General features: G+C 36.2%; 2 protein-coding genes across 2 annotated transcripts; both read right to left on the bottom strand.

Annotated features, from left to right (window-relative positions):
* Positions 1-177: 177 nt before the first annotated feature.
* Positions 178-5,612, bottom strand: LOC141338240 (5-hydroxytryptamine receptor 3A-like). Its single transcript, XM_073843784.1, has 9 exons — positions 5,558-5,612; positions 5,278-5,450; positions 5,118-5,162; positions 4,888-4,994; positions 3,873-4,042; positions 3,482-3,657; positions 3,134-3,344; positions 584-775; positions 178-497 (listed from the first exon to the last, which is right to left on the bottom strand). Exons 1-9 carry the CDS (start codon positions 5,610-5,612, stop codon positions 178-180), a joined length of 1,449 nt encoding a protein of 482 aa, XP_073699885.1.
* Positions 5,613-5,615: 3 nt separating this feature from the next.
* Positions 5,616-15,098, bottom strand: LOC141338241 (5-hydroxytryptamine receptor 3A-like). The gene is made up of 10 exons (XM_073843785.1): positions 15,069-15,098; positions 12,972-13,016; positions 12,777-12,883; positions 12,170-12,339; positions 11,916-12,082; positions 11,585-11,795; positions 11,190-11,381; positions 10,926-11,091; positions 8,942-9,027; positions 5,616-5,620 (listed from the first exon to the last, which is right to left on the bottom strand). The coding sequence occupies exons 1-10, from the start codon at positions 15,096-15,098 to the stop codon at positions 5,616-5,618; spliced, it is 1,179 nt and encodes a 392-aa protein (XP_073699886.1).
* Positions 15,099-20,531: the final 5,433 nt, after the last annotated feature.

Below are 20,531 nucleotides of genomic sequence, written 5' to 3' on the forward strand. Positions count from 1 at the left end.
CCATTTGTTAAACCTTGGTCTATCCATTAAAAGCCTACAAATTTATTTATGTATACAAGCTACTTTATAACAAAAAAACACCACATGAGTAGTCTATGTATACAAGTCTTGTCTTTTAAGAGCCTGACCAGTGAATTTGAGCATCTGTATTTTCACATTTACATTTATGGCTGGCCATTAAGCTTTTTTGTCAAAACTGTACCAGTACAACCAGAATATTAATATGGTGAAAAAGCTGACAGTGAGGAAAACAACATACAAAGCGAACAGAAATCGATCAATGACTTCTCCCAAGTGTATCCACTCCTCTGAATTCTGATCAGTGGAGAAATGCTTATCGACATGCTGGCGAATGGTGAGTACGTCTTCATGTATCACCCTCAGTTCCTTCAGTTCTTGCTCATCATGTTTTAATGGTGACTTAGTGCCTTTTTCTGGGTATCTGATTTGGGTTATTTCTTTCTCAGGTGAACTGGAAATGATGTCACTGGTGTTTTCTGCTGGCAGAAGTGGTTAAATTTATTAATGTGATCTAAAGGTAGTTTGTTATTGCTAGAAAATGACCAGTCATTATGAGACTCACTTTGAAGGTCAGAATTTTGGTCAGTGATTTTCTTACGCAAACAAACCAGTCGTGCCAGGTAATGCAGGAACAACACTTTAACCCAGTTTGGTAGAGGCGGATAATCGCTCGAGCCACAAAGAATATTAGTAACGACAATTGTCTCCAATAGACTGGCCACCATCAGCGCTAAACACAGAGAGAAAAACACATCTGTAGGAAGAGAAAGAGATAATAGTGTAAGTTTCCGACCTTAAAATTAAAGGTACTGTATATACACTATTTTGCCAAAAGTATTGGGGACGTGAACAGGTTTGACTACTTTAGTAATAATTTTTATGAGCACAAATGTTAATTTTTAAGGATATAATGATATTCTAGGGAATTGTGTGCATCTAATTTTACAGCTACAGTTTGGACACAGCCCTTTTCTATTCTAACATGACCAATGCCTCTGAGTATAAAGCAAGGTTAAAAAAAATGATTGATTCAGTAAGTGTGGAAGAGCCAAAAACTCATCACCAAACACCAATGACTTGTACATTTGGGTACAGTCATTTTAGACACTTCCAAAACTGGTGCAACAGAGATTTTGAGATTGACCGTGATTTCGTTTTGTGGTCAATGGCCAGTGAATGGGAGTACTAGGGGCATAAATTTAAGCACATCAAAATCGATATTTTTACAACACTAAGAAGGCTCGACACACCATGAAACTTTGCTCGAAGTATCGCCTGGGTCTCTACACATGAACTCCAGCATTGAGAACATTGTTTGTGTACACAGAGTTTACTAAAAAGAAGTTTTTGAACAACTCACTTTCACTGTTTGGGTTTCCGCTCGTGGTCGTCTTGTCAGTCAAGAAGTGTCGATCTCCGAATGCGAGGATGGATAGCTCCTAAAGTATATTTCCATATAAACGCACGGCTAATTCGTTGTTTTGTCGCAAGTGAAAAACAATATTAACCTTCTACTTGTAAAAAGAGCCTCATATAAGCCTAATATTTTGTCCTATGGAGTCCATTCATTCGCATTCGGAGATCGACACTTCTTGACTGGCAAGATGGCTGCGAGCAGAAACCCAAACAGTGTATGTGAGTTGTTCAAAAACTTTCTTTTTAGTAAACTCTGTGTACACAAACAATATTCTCAATGCTCGAGTTCATGTGTAGAGACCCAGGCGATACTTCGAGCAAAGTTTCATGGTGTGTCGAGCCTTCTTAGTGTTGTAAAAATATTGATTTTGATGCGCTCAAAGTTATGCCTTTAGTACTCCCATTCACCGGCCATTGACCACAAAATGAAATCAAGGTCAATCTCAAAAACAGCTCGTTTGTTGTAATTATGCTTTTAGGTAATGGTTTGTTTCGTTTACAGTAAAAAAAAAAAAAAAAAACAGCCCAGGTTGCATTTTGGCAACAGTTATCCTTTAAACTGTGGTACAGATGGTTCATAAAATGACTCAATATTAAAAGAAAGAAAGAAAGAAAGAAAGAAAGAAATAGAAAAAGTTAGAAGGAACATGGTTGAAGGTAGTTGATAAATTAATTTTCAGATTTGATTAAAGGAGCTTTTAAGTTTTAAGATTAAAGTTTGAGAACCACTGGTATATACAGTATGATATACATTTTCATACATTTTTGTATTTTTGTATATTTTATAAAACTAAGATTTTACAATTACCAGTGTGGTCCAAAAGTCTGAGATTCGAAATCTAATTTAAAGATGTCCAGATATCGGATAAGTATCTCATTTAAAGGATTAGTTCACTTCCCAAATAAAAATTTCTGATTATTTACTCACCCCCATGTCATCCAAGATGTTCATCTTTTCTCAGTCGAAAAGAAATTAAGGTTTTTGAGGAAAACATTCCAGGATTTTTCTCCATATAGTGGACTTCAATGGAAGCCAAAAGGTTGGAGGTCCAAATTGCAGTTTCAATGCAGCTTCAAAGGGCTCTGCACAATCCCAGCCGAGGAATAAGGGTCTTATCTGGTCGTTTTCATAAAAAAAAATTACATTTATGTAATTTTTAGCCACAAATGCTAGACTTCACACATTACGTGTGTTTAAAAAGTGAACATGCAAAGAATGTCATACACCCTTTACAAAAAAGGTAACACAAAAATGTTGGACAATTTTGAAGTTGGACGAGAACATGAGATGGAGTTTTTTACCCTACCCTACTTTTTTGAACCAGAATACACAGACAAACAACTAACCAACGTTGTTTCTGTGACTTTTCCAATGGGAGTATGTTTTGACGCACAACGCAGAGCTAGTGCAAGATAAGCATTTGTGGTTTAAAGTATAAAACAATATTTAATGAGTAGATGAGACCCTTATTCCTCAGCTGGGATCGTGTAGAGCCCTTTGAAGCTGCATTGAAACTGCAGTTTGGACCTTTAACCCATTAACTCCCAGTGAAGTCCACTATGTGAAGAAAAAAAATGCTAAATATTTTGTGCACTCAAATGTAATATCTAATTGGGAGTAATTGCAAAATAGTACCACTTTACTTTTGGCCTAAAGACTTTTGGACCCCACTCTTTATATACAATGATAACACACTTATAAGAGGGATGGTGTCTCCTGTAACAGGAAGCAGATCGTTCATGAGGAGGAGGAAGACGGTGTAGCCTAAGATCAAGGTCATTTTGAAGGCAGAGCGATCCATGTTCTGAGGAGGCAGGAGGAAGCTGAATAGATCTACGGTAATCAGGCAGAAGCTGGGGATCAGCAGGTTCACCACATATAGAGTTGGTCTGCGCTTCAGGACAATCTAGTATTTGATGAGTAGAACAATAAACAGAATAAAAATCAAACTTAAAACTCATCAGTTAATCTTAGTATGAATTACTTTCTAGGTCTAACAATAATAATCAACTACAGTATGTAGGAACTGAAGGTGACACAAACATGGTAAACCAGTTCATCCCATCTGTCCAATCCGTCCATGTTGAAGTATGTTGAATTGGCAGATTTTTCTGCTATCATGTCAGTCAGCTGCCACTCTCCTTTAGTCTCCATGTACTGTAGAGATTTTTTGAGTGTGGCCTCCACTGGCTCTAAAAATGATAGCTGAACATCTCGAACTGTAGAGGGAGAAATTGATTTGCATCAGTGACGGTGGATGTAAATGTAACATTTAATTAAATGTGTAACATGTAATAGTTTAGAGAGAATATATATTACAGACATGGATATTTTGTTGCCAGTGTAATCCCTACAAATATCCCTATACACATATTTTGTGCTTTTTTTTTTTTCAAAATTGGAGCTGAATGGCAGACTAAAACTTATTACTTACTTGTATGCTTGTAAGAGCCAAATGTGTAGGTGCAGTTTTGAATGTCAAAAGGAAAGGTGTAGATGTCTAGGTTGCAGGAGCTGATCACGTGGACTGGCACCCGATCTTCTGCTTTGCCGTTGTTGTAAAGATAAACGTAATAGGTGTTTGGGGCTTGGTTGTCACTTATGCTGCAATTAAATAGGACAGTATTTCATAGACAGCCTCAACAATTGTGCTTATCAAGGGTTTTTTAAAAGTTGCTTAGGCTCATATTTATTCTGGTTTTCCATAGATGTGCTCGTGGGAAAGTTATGAAATTTGGCACACAGATACAGGATAGTTGCATCATTAAGCACACCAAATTTGGAGTCTCCAACTCAAACCATCTTGTGCGTCCCACAGGCCAAATTTTCACACAATTTTTCCAGGTTAACATTTTTCTGAAAGAACATTTTCAAACTCCTCCTAGATGGTTTGTTAGATTCTCACTAAAATTGGCTAAGGTCATCTTCAGGCAATGCTGGCCAAAACTTATCAAAATATTTTTGATAGCTCAAACAGTTTTTGCAAAGCATGCTAACAAATTTGACAAATTTAGTGCAAAAATGGACATGAAGTGATATCTCCACAATGCTTCAGCAAATTCTGACCAAACTTGGTGTGTGTTGTATCAAGCATGACCTGTGGGCACATGAGTAATTTAGGCACAGCACCACCTACTGGTCAAAATATATAAAAATTTACATTTCTGTTTAGAACTTGACCAAAAACCGTAAGACAGGAAGATTGGAATGGGATACCAAATCAAACGTAATCAAGTTTTCCTATGTTGGCTATATTGGACGTCTTTAACCAGGGTCCCCAACCCAGCTCCTGAAAAGCTACCATACAGATTTCAGCTACAAGCTCCAACCTCCAACCTTTGCCTCTTTTGTCTTTGGCTCCTTAATTCCTGCTTACAGCTATTTGAAGTTGTAAAATAGCCCAAGCTTATATAATGGTTTGCTTTTTAAAGTTTTATTTTGGAACTCACAATTCATTGATGACAATATCAGGCATCCAGAGATTTTTTCTAGGCAGTGTGATTCGGTCTGTTCCGCATTCAACCGGATCCCAGCTCAAACCCTCAATCATCCAGTCCTTCAAAACACAAATGCCATTACTGGTTAAATCTATGTTTTAAAACACAACATGTTAGATTTTTAGGAATTAAAGACGAAGAATAAACAGCAAGGTAACAGATACTCCTAATAGAGCTCTTACAAACCGCATCCAGATAAACGTATCCAAAATTTGAGCTTTTTCATCCTAAAGGGGAAACAATCACAATTTCCATTTAGCCATTTGCAAATTATAAATTATTCATGTAATGTGACTGAATACTGTGATTACTTGAATACTGTATATTCGGATATTTACTCACCACATCTAAAATTGCATACAAAATGAAACCCACGTTGATCTTCGTAGGTGTCCTTGGATTAATAACTGGCCGCACTTCGGTTTTGCTGAGGAAACTTTCTCTGAGAGCTTGTAGGAGAGACTCGGCAGTCGGCTGGGAGCAGTTTATAGAGTTTGCCGATCTCATGAGAGCAACTGCAAGAGATGAAATGACAAGAGTTTAAAGATAATCATGAAAGAAACCAATTAAAAAGACAGATTACATTTGGTCATATTTAAACTGAGTGAACTGATTATCTTACATTGCACAATGACGCAGATGAAGATGAAGTGAGTTGTAGAAGATTGGCAATTCATTGTCTAGCCTGCAATGACAAACATAAACATTTGTTTCTGAATTCATAACACAACCAAATCTCTAATAAATCAACAAGCAGGTTTCTTGAGCACTCTTGGCTTGATCCAACAGTTGTTTAATCAGATCAGACCTACATGAATATTTCCTTGAGACCTAGAATTTGACCAATTCAATTATGATTGAATATTGCGACATATGCCTGTAGAACTAAATGGTCCAAACGGCATAGACAATACCAGAGCGGTACATTAAGTTTTGAGGATTAAGAAGTTATCATAAATTTTCAAAGTTAATTACAAAGAAACAGCACAATGAACAAAGAAAATAACAAAATGAATTAAATGTTTAATAGTATTTTCTTGTAAAACCACATCCTCCACTAATCTTTTATTCATAATGTTCTTTACAGTGTCGACAAACAGTACATAAACACTCCCTTTGTGAGTAAAACAAATGATTTTTGGTGAATTATACAAAAATAATTAAGAAATGTATCTTTTGTGTACAGTGGCACACAGATAAAGTACTTTATATTTTGGCAAATAATGTAACTCTCTACATAGTATCCACAATATTTTGGGCAGGTCTTTACATTGCATTTTAACACTTTCTCATGATTATATACATAACAGAACAGTCTACACTGCTATGCTACCATGCATTCTCTGCTTAAGTATACATTTAGAAAAGACATAAAGCAAAGCCATTACTGCAAAGCCATTAACTATCCTAATTATTTTCAGCTGAAACCAAGCGTTCTTGTTAATTGCTGAATCTTACCTTGGATGCTGACAGAAGTTCTATATCCATTAAGTTCTTGGTCAGTGTTGTGACTAACTGAGCCCCGCAGATTTTCATTTCAGAATCATTTCTCAGTTTGACAGGTAATGTGTTAGAATGGTGGGTATGTATCCTAAATACAAATAACTCATTTGCTTAGGCAAATTAGTTGTACATCTGGCTATAGCTGGCATGCAATAGTGAACGTTTTTGGCAAAATTTATTTATTTTTGCTTCCTGGCCTTCTGGAAATCTCAGACATTGGAGACCAAAGCCCAATATTCAAAATATCGAATGTGTGTCAAAATAAATGTGGCGGTACCTGGGATCTCTGTGGTTGAGCATACTTTTGCATACTTAAAGCTGAGGTTAAGAAACGTGGCATTGTCTAAAATTGTGGTGTAGATATGACATTAATATTGCAGTGTGTGACACCAAATGTGAAAGTCTCACTCTTTTCCGTCACATTTACATTTGATGTTACAGAGTTTCCGAGTTAATGAAAAACCATACAACCAATATACAAACAACTGTATATTAATCACATAAAAATGTCACGTTTATGTTTTCAAAGTTTTTTTCTTGCTTACTACAACTGCAGAAAAAACAACTTTAGATCAAACAGTGTTTTACACATTATTTGACCTAATTATTATTGTTTAATATTAACACTAAATTTTAGAAACTGTCTCCCTTGTCTCTTTAGAGAAAATGTAATGGGTGGAAATTGTATTAGAAAATGAATAGCTGAAATCAAAATGCAGAAAAAGAATTTTTAAAGTAAACACTAATCAAAAATAATATATTCAACTAAGCCGGAGCTACTTGGCTTACTTAATCAATATTTGAGTCTGGATATACAATGTCTATTAACCAACAGCAACAGCTATGTTTTTGACCTGCTTCATATAAAATCCAATTGATCAAAACATCATGTTAAAGTCATTCTAGTCATTTATTAATCTAGACAGTATTTCTTATCTAGCTGCTTCAGGATTATTAAAAATCAAAATAAAACTTAATCTGATGTATGTACCTATTAAAGGTAAAGGGTAAATGTATGACACCCTCATATATACTGTATGTGACACACCACAAATAATAAATCACGAATTATAATGAAAAATTCTTACGTACATGCAACTGCTGAAAACATTTTTCCAAATGTTCAACTTTTATTCACCCAATACTGTAGATGACTACACTACAACTGTTTGCAAATGTCAGTCAGTTCAATTTGTTGCAGTGTTTTGTATTTTGCATTAAATATTTTATGCATTTTTAAACCCCTAAAACTGCTGAAAGCATACCAATTCAGAAAGCTCATTAGATTAAATGAGGTCCTTATTAACAGTTTAGAAGATTTGGTGTAATGAGTCATGTGTAAATGAGCCATGTTTGTGTAAACGCACTTGGCATCCTGAAATCTCATTTAAAAGGTCATGGTCGAAAGTCTTTGTAAATGTACAGCACAGTTCTGAAATCATATATTTGTTTATTTGTAAAAATGTTTCACTCTTTTCAAACAACAGCAAGAAAGAGTTTATTTTTGTTATATTTCAACCATTCCCTAGCTAAGAGCTGGAATCTGTAACCAGTGATTTCTTGAAAGACCAAAAAGGTGTTGGTAAAATAATTAACTGTAGATGAAATCAGTAAATTTATTTATATACAGACACCCATTAATATACAGCTATCTAAAACAGCATAGTTTTATATAGCACACAAGAAGAATATTTAAAAAAATGCTTTCATAGTTTCCAGTTAATTTTCTACTGATACTCACCCTTGGAATAACAGATAGACAGAACAAACCAATATGAAAGTACAGAACAGAAAAAAAGAAAATCTTAAGTATTACAGACAATTTGATTCTATTGTAACTCATATTTACAGGTTAAGTATCATAAACAGTGATCAGCTACAACATTAAAACCACCTGTGTAATATTGTGTAGTTCCCCTCATGCTGCCAGAACAGCTCTGATGCATTGAACCATGGACTCTGCAAGACCTCTGAATGTGTTTTGTGGTATCTTGCACCAAGATATTAGCAGCAGATCGTTTAAGTCATGGATGGACAACTTTGGTCCTGGAAGGCCACTGTCCTGCAGAGTTAAGCTCCAACCATAATCAAACGCACTTCAGCAAGCTAATTAATGTCTTCAACATTACTAGAAAGCTACAGGCAGGTGTATTTGATTGGGGTTGGAGCTAAACTCTGCAGGACAGTGGCCCCTCTTTGGACCAAAGTCTAACTTATCTCAAACTGTGGCCTTCACGAATTGAATTCAGCACATCCTATAGATCAGTGGTTCCCAATACCAGTCCTGGGGCCCTTGATTGTGAATTTAATCAAGTTTGGAGCAAAACTCTTTCGGAACATGGACCTCGAGGGCCAGAGTTAAGAACCCCTGATCTACATGATTGCCAGGACCCAAGATGTTCCAGCAGAACATTCTCCAGAGCACAACACCACCTCAGCTGAACTGCTTTCTTCCTATAGTGCAATTGCTGCCATCTCTTCCCCAGATAAACATCACACACACCCGGCAATCCAGGGTTCAGGTTGGGGCCCCCATGGATCAGATCCAGCACATCCCAGTGATGCTCAACTGGATCGAGATCTGGGGAACTTGGGGGCAAAAGAACACTGTGAACTCTTTGTCACTCTTTTGTTCCTCAAACCATTCCTGAGCAATTTTTCAGTGTGTCAGGGTGCATTATCCTGCTAAAAGAGGCCACTGCCATCAGGAAAAACAACTGCCATGAAGGGGTGCACATGGTTTGCAACTATCTTTAGGTAGGAGGAACATGTCAAAGTAATATCTACATCAGGGCTTCTCAACTCTGGCCCTCAAGGTCATCTTTTGCTGCAGAGTTTAGCTCCAACCCTAATCAAACACACCTGACAAGTTAATCAAGGTATTTAGGATTACTATAAAGTTAAATTTAGGTGAATTTGATCAAGGTCACAGCAAAACTCAGCAGGAATGTGGACCTTGAGGGCCAGAGTTGAGAATCCCTGATCTAGAGTAGTCAAAATATGTTGTGGTTGAAGTTGTCCCAAGACAAGAACGGGTATTGATTTGGTTTCAGGGCAACTTTGATTAAATGTTTTGATCCACTTCAAATGTTGACTACTATACATCAGAGGTACCCAAACTTGGTTCTGGACGGCCAGTGTCCTGCACAGTTTAACTCCAAATTGCCTCAACACGTCACTGTATGTTAACTAGTTCAGGTGTGTTTAATTGGGGCTGGAGCTGAACTCTGCAGGACAGTGGACCTCCAGGAGCAGGATTGGACACCCTTTTCATAGATTGAGATCTAGTGAATTTGGAGGGCAAGGCAACAATCGGAACTCTGTGTCATGTCCCTTAAAACCATTTCTAATCAATTTTGCAGTCTGCTGTGAAGGTTTGTATGTGGTCTGCAACAATCTTCAGGTAGATGGTACATGTCAAAGTGATATCTACATCAGGGGTTCTCAACTCTGGGCCTCGATGTCCACTTTCCTGCAGAGTTTAGCTCCGACCCTAATCAAACACACTTGAACAAGCTAATTAATGTCTTCAAGACTACTATAAAGCTACAGGCAGGTGTATTTGATCAAGGTTGGAGCGAAATCCCTGATCTAAAATCCCTGGGACCCAAGGCTTCCCAGCAGAACAGTGTCCAGAGCAAAACACTACCTCCGCTGATCTGCTTCTTTTATATCGAGTAGGGTTGCCCAAACTCTGTGTCCTGCAGAGTTTCGCTCCAACCCCAATAAGACACACCTGAGCTAGCTAATCAATGTCTTACTAGGCATGATAGAAACATCCAGACAAGTGTGTTGAGGCAAGTTGGAGCTAAACTTTGCAGGACACCAGCCCTCCAGGACAGAGTTTGGGCACCCTTGTTATAGTGCATTCTGCTGCCATCTCTACCCCAGGTAAACAACACACACACCCAGGAGCCATCTGTTCTAAAAGAAAATTATAATTTATCAGACCACACAACCTTCTTCTATTGCTTGATAGTTCAAAGGATATGCAGCTCCATATTCAGCCAACTGCAATGTTTGTTATGACACATCTTTATTATGGCCAGGATAAAGTTTTTCAGCAATTTGAGATAGATTAGCTCTTCTGTGGGATCGGACCAACCTTCGTGGAGGTCGACTTTCCTGCAGAATTTAACTCCAATCTGCCTAGAAGTAAAATCTTCAATTGTTCAAGTTTGTTTAATTGGGGTTGGTGTTGAACTCTGCAGGACAGTGGTCCTCCAGGAGCAGGATTGGACACCTCTGGCCTAACACCGTGACATATGCCAGTGACAATACAATCAATATTCACTTCACACCTCAATGGTTTCAATGTTATGGCTGATCAGTGTACACTTACTCTTAGTAGTTTCATTTAAATTAAAGATGCAGCTTTGTTGTACCAATACACCCAAAATACCAAAATAGTGATAAAACTAACTGAAAGAAACAGAATATAAAGGAAGAAAAACAAGCGGTCAACGACTTGACCCAAATACACCCACTCCTCCACGCTCTCATCAGTTTTCAAATGTTTTTCAACCTGGTGGTGGATGGATAGTAACTCGTGGCTTATCTTCTTCAGTTCCAGAAGAACAGGTGTTTTATATGCTGTTTCTCTCTTAGGGGTTTCAACTGTAGGATCACAGCGTTTGGTCTCAGTTCTGTGCTCTACATGGACAAGATAAACTTAAAATTATTATCAGTTACCAATTATTAGCTATTCATGCAGAAATAAAGCACTCATAAATGTGATTTGGAAGGCTGACCTTCAGGAATACAGTTTTGGTCACTGGGTTTCTTGCTTAAACAAACAAGTCTGGCGACATAGTTGAGGAAAAGCACTTTGGCCCATTGAGGTAAAGGGTCATAGTTAATGGCGCCACACTGGATATTAGTAATAATGATCGTCTCTAGAAGACTGGCCACCATCAGAGCAAAGCAGAGGGAGAAAAATGCATCTGAAAATAAATTGAGTGTAAAAGAGAGGTAATCAGCTCAAACCTAGAAGAAAAAAAAACACTTTAAAATGGTCATAACTAACAGTGACTGTGATAAGTGACACATTTTGTCACTGCTTTCATAGAAGACCTACATGACTCTGGAAGCTTGTAATGGCTGGTTAGGACAGTGAAATGCTACAACAAAACAAAACTATACAAACTTATGAGAGGTAAGTTGTTTCCTGTGACGGGCAGCAGGTCGTTCATTAGCAGCAGGAATACAGTGTAACCAAAAATGAGGGTCATTTTGAATGCAGAACGATCCACGTTTTGGGGTGGCAGAAGAAAGCTGAAAAGATCTACGGTAATGAGGAAGCAGCTGGGAATCAGGAGGTTCACCACGTACATGGTGGGTCGGCGCCTTAGAATGACCTGAATCATAAAATATATTTAAAAAAAAAAATAATTTCAAAATTCCAATGAAAGCAAAAAAGAAAATATTTTTTCAGCTTGTAAAAGTTATAAAATTGAACTAATTTGTACAGTACATACATAGTAAATGAGTGAATCGTAAGTAATATTTAGCTCTTCAGGAGGTACCGGAGGTTTCTCAGCAAGCATGTTGACTACCTCCCACTCTCCTTTAGTTTGCAACACAGATAGGGAATTATAAAGTGTTACCTCCACTGGTTCAATAAATAACAACTGAACATCCCTTGCTGTAGAACAATGAGATATAATTGAGTTATAATTGGATTATAAAGGTAGTAGTTATAATTGAAAATGTGTTAGTTAAGCCAACTTACCAGTGTGCTTGTATGATTCAAAAGTAAACGTGCAGTTTTGAATATCAAACGGAAAGGTGTAGATGTCCATGTTGCAGGAACTGATTACATGAAAAGGAAGATCATCCAATACCAAACCGGTATGTTGGACATAAAGGTATTGTGTTTCTGGGGTTTTGTTTTCATCCATGCTTTGAAGTAAAACAAAGCAACTTTAGGCACAAGTAGTGTTGAGATGTTACAGAACATTTCTGCTGTTTTGATCATATTTTGAGTTGCATGGTTTCTATATGGTTTACTGAAGCCTGAGATTGGGTAGCACTATTAAAACATGTTCTGGCCCAGTTCAGGGCTGGTTATAAGATACTATTTGACTGAGATTTGGTCCAGAAATGGCTCATGTGTGGCTCATGTCTGTAGTCCAGATCTGGGCCACACAAGGGCCGTAATTTTTTGCTGCATTTGGGCTGAGTGTAACTGCTTGCTTGGCCTAGAGCTGGGGCAGATGCCAATTGCTATGTGGGAACAAGTCTGGTGGCATTTCATGAATTGCAGGAAAATGATTTCAGATTTATATGAAATGTTCAGCATTGGCATAAATAAAATAGATTGATGTGTTTGAACTAACAATTCATTAATCAAGATGTCAGGCATCCACAGATTTTCTCTTGGCAGTGAGATTCTGTCTGTTCCACATTCATCAGGATCCCAGCTCAAGCCTTCAATATTCCACAACTACAAAAGAGAAAGTTGCATGAAAAAGTGAGAAACTGCACTATTTTCACAAAGGCTGTTACAAAAAGACAGGTACAAAAAGACTTACCAAAAACAGCCAAATGAATGAATCGAATATTTGAGCTTTTTCATCCTGAAAAAGAACAATTAAGAATGCACATTTTATTCCACAGTTGCCAGAAGACTTGCTCACTAACATGTGTTTCTTAATATCAGCATGAAGTATCATTGGCAAACTAATTTAATATGACTTTAAATTGGCGAGTAGGCAAATCCAGTGTTATTTACATGAAAAACTTTAAACTGTCTAGTTTTTATTAAAGTAACTGACGTAAATAGTAATAAAAAAATAAATAAACAGTAAGTTGTACATTTTAAAACTCTGCTCTCTGAAATAAACAGTAAGTCTTACACTTCTTACAGTTAAACTCAAAACAGGGGAGTAAATTATTGGACTCAATTGACTGGACACAACTGTCCAATACTCAAAGTTTGCTCTGTCAATTCTTCATCATCAGTTAGGAACCTAGGTGTGCTATACTGATGACGGATCACATGTAAAGAACTCCTCACCTAGATGGCCGTTGGTGCAAGACCAAGGGAACCAGATGAGTTCTGCAAATCTGACTTTGCTGCAACATGGAACTTTTGCACTATTGACACTAGTGTCCTATTTAATACTGTAAAGTTTGACACAACCTGTGTTGTGAAAATTGTTAAAAGTAGTACTTTGGAAATTTGAAAACCCCAGGGGTCAGTGCTCGGCCCTATCAACTTCTTAAAATAAATAGTAATTTGTTCATTTTAAAACCCTAGGGTTCAGTGCTTGGCCCCCACCGCTTCTTCAAATAAACAGTAATCTCTGCATTTTAAAACCCCAAGGGTCAGTGCTCGGTCCTCTGCATTCTTGAAATAAATAATAATTTATATACATATATAAACCTCAGGGTTCAGTGCTCGGTCCCCTGCGCTTCTTAAAATAAATGGTATTCTTAAATTTTAAAACCCCAGGGTTCAGTGCTTAGCCCTCTTTACTGCTATTACTACTTTCCAAATAATATGCAGCTCTGTTTATTGATCCAGCAAGACAACCAAACAATGTCTGGTTATATTTTTGTCTGTCTTGCCTTTTCAGATCCTTGCTTTTTTCTTTAACTTGGTCCTAATTCTAGTATACATGGCTCACCGTTTTGTACTTATTATCACATGTTTGTCAATGAAATTAAATAACTTACCACACCTAAAATCCCATACAGAGTGAAGGTCACACTGATGTTGGTTGGAGTTTTCTGGTAAAAAACTGGCCTCACGTCAGTTTTATCAAGGATGCTGTCCTTCAGGGCAGCTAAAAGAGCATCTGAAGTGGGTTCGGAGCAATTAATACTCTCTGCAGATTTAATTAAAAAAGCTGCAAAATACAATAAGATATAATTATAAAAAAACAGCTTAAAATGGATGACCTTGTTAACTAAAATGAATGAATATCAACTTTAGAATAGCAACTGAGCAACCAAAACCGTAGCAACTAAAAAAGATACATTTTTAAAATCAACTATTCCTTTAACTTTACATATGATTCATGTATTTTTTAAAAATACAAAATTAAAATGTTCAAAAACAAGTATGTAACAGTTAAACATTACATCATTTTGTTAACTACCTTGTTAATGAAAGGTTAAGAGATTAAATGGTTTGATGTGATTACACTTGTATTCTAAAACAAATTGTAATGTCATCTTACATTGCATTAGGATACAGTAGATAATGAGCTGGAACTGCGAAAGAAAAGCTGTGAATCCAGTGACCTGTAATGATGATTTAAGCTTTAATAAATAAATCAGTTATTTGTTTAATTATCAGGTTTTCCCCCACATCTAATTTCCCTGCATTTGATAAAGACTCTCCACACCTTTTATTTACCGTTTATGTCATTGTACATTTGTCATTATAGAATGTTAGTTAAATGTGCAAATTATACAACATATACCATGCAACATGTTAATATAAGAAACACCTAAAATGACATAGTTAATTACAAATGTAATAACACCAAAATATACAGAGGATAAACAAGAGTATGGTATGCATAATTATTATTATTAAACCTCAATCAACAATTTAGCAGTAGAAGGTGTTGAAAATAAACATTCTGAATAATGTGTACTATTTTAACAATATGTCTTACCTGTGGTCTTGAGGACAAAGCTACAGCCATCATCTTCTTCAGCATGTAAAAAAATAGTTGTCAATGAGTATAATTGTATTTATTTTTTAATTATTAATAAACCTACAGTTTCTTGATGTCTGTGAGGATTCAAATAGAGTATCAAACTATATACCTAAACTGATTTGCCTAGATATTTGTCTGTCCCATAGTCTGAGAAGCCCACAACATGCAAAGCAAAATGTATGTTGTGTAAATCCCACATTACAAATCTGGTGGTTTCTGTGTTTTCCATTTAAAGGGCAAAATGAATAACTGGTAAAGGTCATTGCACACCTTTTGTCTGTTTGCGTTTTTTTACTTTGTCAAAATGTCTCACGCACAGAAGCTCAAGGTGTCAAAACACCTCTCAAAACGCTTGCTACGGATGTGAAAATGCAGACAAAAAGTAATTTGTACATATTAAAACCCTATGGTTCGGTGCTTGGCCCTCTTTTCTTTTTAAAATAAATAGTGAATCCTAATTTTAAAATCCCTGGGTTCAGTGCTTGGCCTCCTCTACTTTTCGAAACAAATAGTAATTCGTAATTTTAAAACCCGAAGGTTCAGTTCTCGGTCCACTCTGCTTCTTAAAATAAATTATACTTTGTAATTTTAAAACCCCAGGGTTCAGTGCTTGGCCCTATCTGTCTCTTGAAATAAATAAATTGAACCCAATTTTTGTAATGATGGATGAAAGTTTCAAAAATGTATTTGACAATTTTTTTTTTATGAAATAATAAACAACATAGTAATATTTAATAAAGCCATAGTTTTGAAGGCACTCGACTGATTCCCACCACAACCAATGACAACTTGATAAGATGGAAATGCACAAGGTATTAGTACGTAATCTCACAACAAGGGTCACTATATGACCAAAAACGTCAAAAAGTCACAAAAGTAATCATTACATGTTTCATAATTTTAACGTTGATAGAACATAATGACATGGTTAGCATGGTTCCCTTGACATTTCGTAAACTATTAACACTGATTAGATGTAGTGTTAACTGAATCCTGATAACATTACTAAAAAGTATAAATGTTAGTGTCATAAATATACAAATCAAATATGAAATTCCAGTTCAGACTTCATCCTAAATATATAAAAATACTCATGTAATAAAATTGTTCTTTTTTTTAATTTAGGAAGTGAGATGCAGAAACACAACAAAATAAACATCTCGACAGAAATTAATTTAAAATACGTTTGAACCTGTTTTGATTCTACTTTCAAAAATGACTCAAATGCAAAGTCACTCATGCTGAGTCTTGCGGAGTGACTCAAAGAGTCTATTTTTAACTTTAGAGTAGTAAACAAAACTGAACCTACTGCAGCACCTACAGTATCTGTTTCGGTTTCCAAAGGCCAGTTTCCAAAGGTCAAATGAACAGAGATAGTAGACTACAGCAGAATAAAAACTTATGAAACAGTTTTGTATTATAAATACAGTATGTTATTTTTACTTTATCTACAGGATAGTTATGAAAAGCCTGCTTTTTTTAAGCTAGTGTCTTATCCAGTATTGTCTGATTGAAACTACATGAAAACTGTCACAAGACATGAGCACATCAATGCAGCTGTCATAAATGTACATGTTTATGATAGCATGAATCAAAGAAATGAAACTGAGAGTTAATTTTCACCCCCACCTACTGGACAAGTAGAGCTAATGTAGGTAAAAAAAATAGGTATCTATGTTGTCAGCATGACCCAAGGAATATATTGAGCTAACTTTCAATACAATAGGCTGTGGGATCGCTGTCCCCATGCCTAGACAATTAAGATCCAGCCCCGGACGCCAGATCCCATCAGAAAATATCAGTTTGTCCAGCAACAGAACCACTCTTCAGCAGAGTAATCTATTACCCAAACCCTGTTAACAGGAGGTCTTGTCTGGTAACCAAAATACCCAAAACACCATTAACAGTCTTCTGTCAGCCAAGAAGTACATCAAAATGTTATGCCATCCTGACGATTACACCAAATGTTGACTGAGGAAAAAGTATTAAAAGTGAAGAGCAGAAGCAGGAGATGAAGTTATGATGGTAAAATGGAGCAGAGTTTATTGAATAGTCTTAGTTGCGTATGCCTCAATGCTCAGACTTTGTCTAAAGAACACAGATCCAACAAGCATTGTTATATCAAACTGCTTCGAAACAGCATCCCATGAACCTTGAGGTTCATAAACATTGCCTCATAATTCTTATTCATGAGGACAAACAGGCCATGAAACCACACAGTCATAAGACTAAACAACAATGGAAAAATAATAATATAACATAATATAAATGACTAATCAATTAATAAATCAATGAAATGGATATATAAATGACTATAATGATTATTATGATTAAATGGAATAATTAAATGATTATAAATGAATGAAGAATATGGAAAAGAAAGTAAAACACAACACCAATTTATGGTTGCTCTCTTGAAGCAACACACACACAGTTTGCATTTGAGGATCCTCAGATCCTTCAAGGCCAATTGAATTAAATGTTATTGTCATTTTTTGAAACTTCGAAAACTTTTGACCACAAGGTGACAATGTGCAGGTTGGTCATTCTTGTTATAACACACACCTACCATGGGTTTCAATATGCCAATCCATTATAGATAGATATAGATATAGCCTTATCCATTTTTGCTTGCTCTTCATCAAATTCATTCATGCATTATTCGAGATTTGACTTTTTGCTAGCATGGTCTAAAGATGATCTGAGCCAATTTTGGTGAAAATCAGACAAATCATCTAGGAGGAGTAAGAAATAGTAGTTTTTATTTAAAAAAAAAAATGAAAAAACTATTAAAAATAGTGGAAAAAAAACAAAACCTCATGATTTTTACATTTTACAGTTTATTCAACTTAGCATAAGCCAAGGATTTAAAGGGGGGGGGGAAAAATTATTTAAAACATCAAAGAATTACATTTGCAACATTTTTATTTCTAACAGCTCAATATTGTTTGTAAACCGCTAGGCCACAGCTCTGACAGGACTACAAATTTACGATAATTAATTAGCTGTGTAAAATATACAACAGCAAAACAAAAGTAAAGACAAAAAACAAATACAAATATGGCTGCAAGCAGCAATTAAGGGGCCATGCACTACAGAAGCAAGCATCAGACCAACCACAGCAATGAGTAAATGAAGCAATTTAAAGATGATTTTAGTCAAAATGGCTGAAAAAAGATATACAACTACTGGTAATATGATTTAATGGCTTATCAAGTTTGACCAACAGGTGGCACTGTTATTAAATTTATGTGGTGTGTTTTGTGTGAGGTGACAATGGCACACACAAAGTTTGGTGTCAATATGTCAAAGCTTTGCAGAGATGCAGCTTCAAGCATATTCTGGCATCATGCTTAAAATTTGTTTAAAAAAATGGTTTTGACTATGAACACGAAATTCCTAACTTTCTGTCAGAAGAGTCTAAAGTTGATTTTGGTGAAAATCTGCCCCCAGACTTTTGGAGTACTGTCAGAGCATGGTGCCAAAGATGCATGACAAGTTTCATAACGATTTCATGACAAAATTCATAATGGCCAACATCCAAATTGGCTGACATGGGAAAATTGGGTATAGTTCGCCTTAACTGGTCTTTTTAGATTTGGTGGAGCATGTTTTGCTATTTTTGGCAAAGCATTCAGAAGTAAAAAAAATAGCCATTTTTCATATATCCTGACCACTAGGTGGCTCTGCTTCGAAACTGGCAGGTTGGTCATTCTTGTTAGTAAAACACTCCAACTTTGGTCACAACACGCCAAACCGTTATAGATAGATACAGATATAGCCTCACATCCATTTTTGCATGCTCTTCACCAATTTTGGTGAAAATCAGTCAAACTGTCTAGGAGGAGTTAGAAATTGTAGGTTTTTCAAACAATTAAAAATAACAAAACGAAACCTTATCATTTTTACATTGTGGAGTTCGACTTAACATGATCCAAGGATTCAGAGGGGGGAAAAATCCTTCTAGACCTAATAGTTCAAAAGTTAGCATAAACATGATAGATTGCTAATGTTTTCTGTTGACATCTAGTTGCTTGGTCATTTTTTCACATTCATGATATTTCATTTAATTAAACAAAATAATATTTAGTCAGGTATGGTAGCTTATTTCTTCATAGAATTAAAAAAAAAAAAAAACATACAGTAATTGCAATTTTTCTTATCCAGTTCTGACTTTTTCCGCTTGCAATTTTGAGTTAATTTCTCAAAAATGTGGAAAAAGTAAGAAACTGAGCTAAAAAGTGAAATTTTCCTTCATGTCGGATTTTAGTTTGAGATTAAAAACTCAGAATTGAAAAAAGCGACAAAAATAAGTTTTTGCCTAACACTGTCAATGGCATTGCAGTTACACTGCTTTATTGAAAAATGCTTCAGTCTCTGAGAAAAAAAAGTAGATTTCTTGAAAGACCAAAAAGATGTGGGTAAAATCATAAACTGCAGATGAAATCCATATATTTATTTATATAAACACCCGTTAATATATTTAATACAGTTATCTAAAACGGCATAGCTACATATAGCACATAAACATATATTATACAATGCTTTTATAGTTTCCACTGCTACTCACCCTTGGAATAACAGTTGGAATAACAACAAAACAAACAAATATGAAAAAACAGAAGAGAACATTTGCAAAAAATCTTAACTATCACAGACAATTTGATTCAATATATGGTAACTCATATTTAGAGATTCAGTCTCATAAACAGTGATCAGGTACAACATTAAAACCACCTGCAAATATTGTGAGGTTCCCCTCGTGCTGCCAGAACAGCTCTGATCGGTTAAACAATGGATTCCACAAGACCTCTGAACATGTCCTGTGGTATCTGGCACCAAGACATTACCGGCAGATAATTTTAATCCTGCAAGACTCAAGGTGGGGCCTCCATAGATTGGATCCAGCACATCCCATAGACTAGGGGCCTCATTTATAAAGTGTGCGTACACTCAGATTTGATCTTAGTGTGCGAGTACGCTTAAATGCATGTCAACGCTCATATTTGTAAAAAACGGCTTTGATGTGGAAAAGTGCTTAGTGCCACGTCAGGGTCCATGCAGACGATAGGGCTGCACGATAAATCGCATGCGATTGTCATGCGTATCTCATCAGTAAAGCCGGTTCTGTGATTAGTAGTAAATCTCCATCATGTGCATTCAGATGTTGCGGCATTTAAAATACTGAGCCGTAGAACACCGACAAGCTACGCAAAATCGCATTCATAATCGCGGATGAATTGCATTCGATTTTGAACACGATATTGTGTAGCTTTTCAGTGATCTACGGCTCAGTGTTTTAAATGCCGTGACATCTGAATGCGCGTGACGGAGATTTACTACTAAACACAGAACCGGCTTTACTGACGAGATGCGCATGACAATTGCATGTGATTTATTGTGCAGCCCTAGCAGACA

This window comes from Garra rufa, chromosome 7 (assembly GCF_049309525.1).
Source record: "Garra rufa chromosome 7, GarRuf1.0, whole genome shotgun sequence".
NCBI lineage: Eukaryota > Metazoa > Chordata > Actinopteri > Cypriniformes > Cyprinidae > Garra > Garra rufa.

Coding starts and splice junctions, on each gene's coding strand:
- LOC141338240 (XM_073843784.1), bottom strand. CDS start 5,612: ATGAATTGCCAATCTTCTACAACTCACTTCATCTTCATCTGCGTCATT. Junction 5,451..5,557: donor CATCTGCGTCATTGTGCAAT/GTAAGATAATCA, acceptor CATCTCTTGCAG/TTGCTCTCATGAGATCGGCA. Junction 776..3,133: donor AGACACCATCCCTCTTATAA/GTGTGTTATCAT, acceptor CTCTTCCTACAG/ATGTGTTTTTCTCTCTGTGT.
- LOC141338241 (XM_073843785.1), bottom strand. CDS start 15,098: ATGGCTGTAGCTTTGTCCTCAAGACCACAG. Junction 12,884..12,971: donor CATTCATTTGGCTGTTTTTG/GTAAGTCTTTTT, acceptor TCTCTTTTGTAG/TTGTGGAATATTGAAGGCTT. Junction 12,340..12,776: donor GACATCTTGATTAATGAATT/GTTAGTTCAAAC, acceptor TTTACTTCAAAG/CATGGATGAAAACAAAACCC.